This window comes from Stegastes partitus, unplaced genomic scaffold (assembly GCF_000690725.1).
Source record: "Stegastes partitus isolate 25-593 unplaced genomic scaffold, Stegastes_partitus-1.0.2 Scaffold797, whole genome shotgun sequence".
Lineage (NCBI taxonomy): Eukaryota > Metazoa > Chordata > Actinopteri > Pomacentridae > Stegastes > Stegastes partitus.
This window is the reverse complement of record NW_007578528.1, coordinates 1-6,597: the sequence shown is the minus strand read 5'-3', so window position 1 is coordinate 6,597 and position 6,597 is coordinate 1. Positions and strand designations below refer to the sequence as shown.

General features: G+C 45.3%; 1 protein-coding gene across 1 annotated transcript in view; it reads right to left on the bottom strand.

Annotated features, from left to right (window-relative positions):
- The window catches only part of LOC103364948 (complexin-3-like), a 2,555-nt gene extending 1,096 nt beyond the window's left edge, over window positions 1-1,459 (bottom strand). The window contains exons 1-2 of the mRNA XM_008292251.1: window positions 1,217-1,459; window positions 296-379 (exon numbers count right to left, since the gene is read on the bottom strand). Of these exons, the coding sequence (XP_008290473.1) occupies window positions 296-379; window positions 1,217-1,459 (327 nt within the window). The remainder of the gene's footprint in view (window positions 1-295; window positions 380-1,216) is intronic.
- Window positions 1,460-6,597: the final 5,138 nt, after the last annotated feature.

The window sequence follows — 6,597 nt, the reverse complement described above, 5'->3', positions numbered from 1 at the left end:
GATGGTGGAACATCTTTCTACATCTGATGAGCAGAGATCAGAAGTCTGGAGACGTGGAGATGGTTCAACATCTGCGGGATGAGGAGACACTTGGAGACATGGTGGTTCCAGATGTTTCACATTTTTGCAAAAATTATTGAAAGACCTTCAGCTTTGATTGTGATTTCCATCATTCTGTGTCTCACTGTGAAGACATCTAGTGGGACTTCTCTCTGCTTCATGCTGCTGAATATTGAATCCTATTTAACAACCAGTGAAAACACAACTTCTTGTATTCAGTGTTTCAGACACAGACCTCAGACAGCTGGTATTTTCTCCTGAAGTGAGCTCTCATGGCAGCTCGTTCTGCGTTTTTCTGAGCGTTTGTCGCTTCCCGAAGCTTCCTGCAAACACAGCAAACAGACGCACCTGAGACGCTGCAGACAAACATTAAAAACCATCTGAGACGCTGCAGAGGAACGTTTTATAAAAACCTGAGGTGCTGCAGTCACAGGTGACATAACTCACCTGCTCTGACAGAAGCATTAAAAAGCTGCTCAACTGCAGTAAAGTTTCACCAGATGTGAACGTTTTCATTTGAATCTTTCTCAGGTTAAACTTCATTCACATTGTCTTTATTTTTATATTCCTCTGCTGAGAAGTCACGGTTTTATTGGTAGAATATTGTTTATCGCTCAGTTCCTGAGCAGTTCTTTGCTGTTTTACATTTTGCTTTAGTCCATTCGCCTGCAGCTTGTTTCGCTGTCAGCTCACCTGTAGCAGCCAGAACTAGACGTTATTTCACAGAATTTAAGTGATTCTCTACAATAAAGTGATGAATTATGGGGACATCGTTTAAAACTCGTATTCTGCCGATGATCAGTCGAGTTTCTTTATACGTGAAATTAAACGAGAAAGATTTAAAACCGGTGAAACAAAACGTGACTTATATCTAAATCCTAGCGTTCTGTTTGTAGCCGGTTCGGTTCTTTTCAACATTTCAGTTTTTCCTTATTGACATGCACAGACTACATTCATCTGCATGTTAGAAGTTATTTTACATCCACAATCTGACTGAATGAGATGAATGATGCTGCAGGACGTCCACACTGTGACCATGTGACCGGCTACAGACGCAGGTCCTTCCTTTATGTGCATGTTTGGACCTTCAGGACCGTTTCCCTCCTAACGGCGGGTTCTGTTGTGTCTGCTGAAGGTGCTGAACCCAGCACTCCACTTGCCTCTCCTTCTCCAGGTCGGCCCGGTACGACCGGAGCACCGGCGGGTCTCTGGGGTGCTGGGCTCTGGGGGGAGGGGCCCTCCTCGTCCGGCTGCATCCCGCTCGGCCTCCAGCGCCTCTCCGGCACCGGCTGCTCCGGCGCTTGGCGGTCAGCCTCCTGTCCTTCACCCCTGAAACGCAGCTGCTCAGCTTCCTGATGGGCGTCCTCAGAGACTTCTTCACCCTCACCACGGACTCCATGACGGCGGCGGCGGCTACTTCCTGCACAGACGATGCTGCTCTCCTTCGCTCATGTTGTGACAAACCCAGCGTGACCTCTGGCTGCTATAACTCAGACCTGCCAAGGACAAGGACACCACTGAGCTGCTGCTTTAAGGCTACAAACACACGGAGCGTCGATCATCTGCTGGAGGAACCACACAAGGACGGACAGAGACGACTGCTGCAGCAACACATGGAACCGACTGTTGTTCAGCTTCATCCACTCACCAGAAGCTTCTCACGCTGTCTCCATCCCGCTGAAGCTCCGTCCAGACGGCTGCAGCAGAACCCTCAAAGCTTCCAGACGAGGGAACGAGAAGGAAAAAGTGACACTGTGGAGGAGCCGTGGGAGCTGCTGCTCGGCCCTCTGAGCACAAAATGCCCGTTTGCTGTTGGGTTTGTGCTCCACACACAGATTAGCACTTATAGGACTTAACGAGGGGAATCTCGTTAGCCGTGGCAGGGAATGCACCGGCGGCTCACGTGTCTGTGGAGACTTAGAGGCTGATGTCATGCTGAGTGACTCACGCAGGTGTTCACAGACCTGACATCAGCGTCTCTGGTCGACTCTCTCAGCCGCCTTCTGTGTTTCATTCACTTCAGACAGGCTGAAGCACATTTAACCAACAAGTGGAGCTGCACACAGCGGCCACAGCATCCTGGTATCAACGCATGACTGCAAAAAACACATAAAGGCACCAATAACCTGCACGGTAAAGCAGTGACACGTCAAACACACAGCAGTGCAGGTAACATGGACAATAACACAGAAGCAACAACAATGTTGATATTAACACACAAACTATAGAAAACGCCTCAAAATCCTCAATAATGACGAACAAAGTGTAAAAACAACCACAAGATTAATGCAAAAAAGATTCAAAACATGAAACATAAACCACCAAAATGTCCAAACTCTGGCTATTCATGCATATAACCATCAATAACCCACATTTGAATGCACAAAACTATAAAATAATGGACATGAACAAACAAAAGAACCTAAATATTAACACACCAAAGTGCAAAAAAATGGTCAAAAGTCAGGATAGTCGTGTACAAGATGTAAAACAACCTGGATATAAATGTACAAAAGTTTAAAAAACTGGACAATAAACCACCAAAATGTCACAAATCCAGCTGTTAATACATGAAAGCATGAATAACCTTCATATTACTGCAACAAACCGTTAAAGAAAGGGAAAAACCTGAATATTAATGCATAACAATGAAAAGAAACTTAATATTAGCACACAGCAAGTACCAATCATGTGGATATTAGAGTCACATGTATTCATAAAACAACTAGAGTTGAACCAAAGGGCTGCATAATTAAAATAGCAAACCATGAAACTCAATTAAATTAACTGCAAAAGTGTCAAAAAGCTGCATTTAACATGAAGACACTTGATGTTAGCACACAGACGTACCGACAATTTTGGTGTTCAGATGCCAAAAACCTGAATATTATAATCAATAACGATGCAAACCAATAACACAGTTATTAAACCTCCTGGATGGTCTGCTTCATACCAGCAGCAAGTGGTGGAGCAAAAGATACGACGTCTGTCAGAGGAGGTCTGGATGGACGTCTGGAGATAAAAGACGTGGAAAAGGAAATGAAAGGACGGAGCAGCTGCTGGACCAGAGATGGCAGCTTCTGAGATAAGATGGAAGTCCTGATGAACGGACAAGTTGAACCTCCAGAGAACAAACAGGAAACACATCAGCGCTGAACAAGAACAGGAGCTGGTGGCCGAACACAGACGGATCCTGGATATTAAAGCAGCAGAATAAAAACCTGGATCCTAACGCAGAGCATAAACCTGACATCAGCACACAGGTGGATCAGATACCTGAGCAGCAGAGGTCAAACAGCTGCAACTAGAACACACCCTGAATGCACTAAACATGAATGTTAACAGAGGAGAGCATCAAAACCTCAACATTAAATGGTAAATGATCTGCACTCATGCGGCGCTTTTCTACCTTTGCAGCACTCAAAGCGCTTTACAGTGTTTCTCATTCACACACATTCATACATTCAGCGGCCACAGAGCTCCGTGCACGGTGCTGCTGCCGTTGGGAGCAACTTCAGGTTCAGTGTCTTGCTCAAGGACACTTTGACTGTGGAGGGGCGGGAATCGAACCGCCAACCTTCCGGTCAGAGGACAACCAGCTGATCCACAGCCACCCGTGAACACACAACACTGCAATAAACGTGGACATGAACACACAGAAGCTACAGAACTGGACAGAAAAGCATCAAAGGGTCAAAAACTCTGGAGATTAACACACAAAAGTAGAAATAAACCTGAAAACTAGTGCACATAAATATTAACACAGAAAGTTTCAAAAACCTGAAAATGAATGAACCAACATTTTTTAAAAGTGGATATGAAGCTAAAAACCTGAATCTTAATGCATCAACTTAAAAGAAACTAAAAACTGGACATAACGGCAGCAAAATGTCAAAAATCTGGAGATTAACACACAAAAGCAGAAATAAACCTGAATATGAATGAGCCACATGGGTCAGAACCGGGTTTCTATCTGGACTGAGACGTTCCTGTCGTCTCTCCACTCAGGACTTATCACCAGATCTAACACCAGCCCGTCAGTGGTTCTGCCTGTTAACTGGGTTCAGTGTGTTGTTGGACACATCGATGCTGCTGAGGTTCTAATCTGTGGGTTCTGTTGTCAGACTGTGCTGCAGCTGTTCTGCTGGTTCCTTTTCTGGCTCATCCTTCTGCTTCTGGCCGTCCTTGAGCGCCTCCCTGCCGTCCTGCTCTAATGGCCCAGTTGGCAGCAGCACAGTCTCCACCCGCCGCTGCTCGGACCAGCGGACCTCTGACAGGTGACCCGGCTCTAATGCTTTAACAGGATCAGGAGGGAAGCCCCGCCCCCGCAGACCCCAGATCAGTTTACTGGTGCAGAGAGCAGCTGGTTGGGTCTGAATGGAGGCAGCATGGACCGGGTTCTCCACAGCCGGCTGCTTTAGGACGTTACAGCAGAAAGGTTCTGCTGGGAGCGATTCACACGGTTCTAATGCTGCGAGTGAACGGCGCCAGCACTCTGATGTCCTGGTTTAGATGAACCTTAAACATGACTGTGACGGCTGAGTGGACAGAACCATGACTCACTTCAAAACTAACTCCTGTTTAGTTCATCTAGTTATCTGATAACTTCATGACAACATCATGATGCTGCAGACAAACAAAAACAACAACTACCTATACAGGAAACACTGGTTTAACTGGTTTAGGGTGAAGGTTGGGGCTCTGGTTCTTCTCCTGTAGAAGTTTAGCTGAGTGTGTGAGAGCAGAGCTTCCATGCAAGCCCACCACACAGAGAGCCACTTAAAGGATTCTCTGGTGGATCAGCGTCCGACACGTGACCCACACATAAACACACACACACACACACACACACGTTGTCATGCATGACCTTTAAGGAACACACTCCAGCGGTCGGGCGTGGAGGTGTTGAGGTCGAAGCCCAGCGAGGAGTTCAGGGTAAAAAGGCTAATTCTCTCGTTTGAGTGTTAAAGCGAATTACCTTGATGCAGCATGTGATGGCACACGTGTCTGCTGAGTAACGCACAGCTGTCACACAATCACACAATCACACAATCACACACCTGTCAATCACACACCTGTCAATCACACACCTGTCAGTCACACACCTGTCAGTCACACATGCACCGTCTTGAACGCCACGTTACAGTCGTTTTAAAAAGCAAATACAAACTTAATGTTTTGTAATAAATTAGCTTCAGCTGCTTTACTGTGATGACTGTGGGGTATGTGCTCATCTCTCAGAGGAGACAGAAGCTCACTGCTGCAGGAAAACTGATTTAATCCTGAAAACACTGAACATATAATCCATTAGCATCATTAGCAGCATAACCTAAATACATAAAAACATCTGAGACTGTTGCTCTAAATAAACCCAGTGTGACCACCAGGAGATCCGCCGGTGTGCTTCTGACAACATCGAATCTTTGAACGCTTTGTTTATTTAAATTGTAACTGGATATGTTAAAACTAAAGACCAATGTTAATTCAGCCATGAGGTCGTATGTACGCCCCCTACAGGTTATTCTGCACATAAACCATCAGTTCTCATGTGTGACACTTAACAAGCTAATTAATCAGGTTTATTTAAACGAGGTCATCAGTTGACCTAAAAGATGGATTCAATTTATTTATAGATTTAGTCATAAAGCACATTTACTTTATTTACCACCACCGTGCTTCATCATGATGCTGCCACCGCCGTGCTTCATCATGACGCTGCCACCGCCGTGCTTCATCATGACGCTGCCACCGCCGTGCTTCATCATGATGCTGCCACCACCGTGCTTCATCATGACGCTGGATATTATATTCTAAATCAAAGTCTGTGATGTGTGTAAATTACTGTTGCTAACAAAGGATCTCAGATTGCTGCAGTCTTATATTAATCAATAAACATCGTTCAGGCTCCAAATGGCATCTTCAGCCTGCTGATGTAAACAGATGTTTACCATCTTCTTTGTTCAAAGCAGCTTCTTTCAGCCGTTCTTTGTTGAATGGAGGCTCTTGGCCTTCAGTCACCTTTTCAGCAGGATTTTCTGTCTCTAATTGAAGGTCTGGTTGCCTGGAGATGTTGTACGTGGAGATGTGAGGATTCCCTTTGTATGTCGTATTTGTCATCATTAGGGTCCGAGCACCCAAAAGGGTGCCAAGACCCTATTGGAACTGCTCGGATTATTATTATTATTCATTCTTCAGGACAAAGGAACGCGTTTTTGAGGTACACAACGTACTCACACACTCACCAAACTCGCCACACACATCAGACCTGGCGAAAATTTTATAATTAGGGGGAAATACTAACCTCAATAGTAAAATGGCTCAATAGTGCCCCCTACAATATTACAAAAAATGGGCCATTTTGAAAAAAATGGAGGCTCGCCGCTGAAAATCGGCCATTTATGGCCGATTTTCAAAATTTACCTCCTCTACTGGGTAAGTCGTAGACATCTGAAATTTGGCCAGCGCAAATTACACAACGTGATGATTAAAAGTTATCAAAACGCTCCGCAGATGAGGCCCGGTTTGGAAATGGCGGCC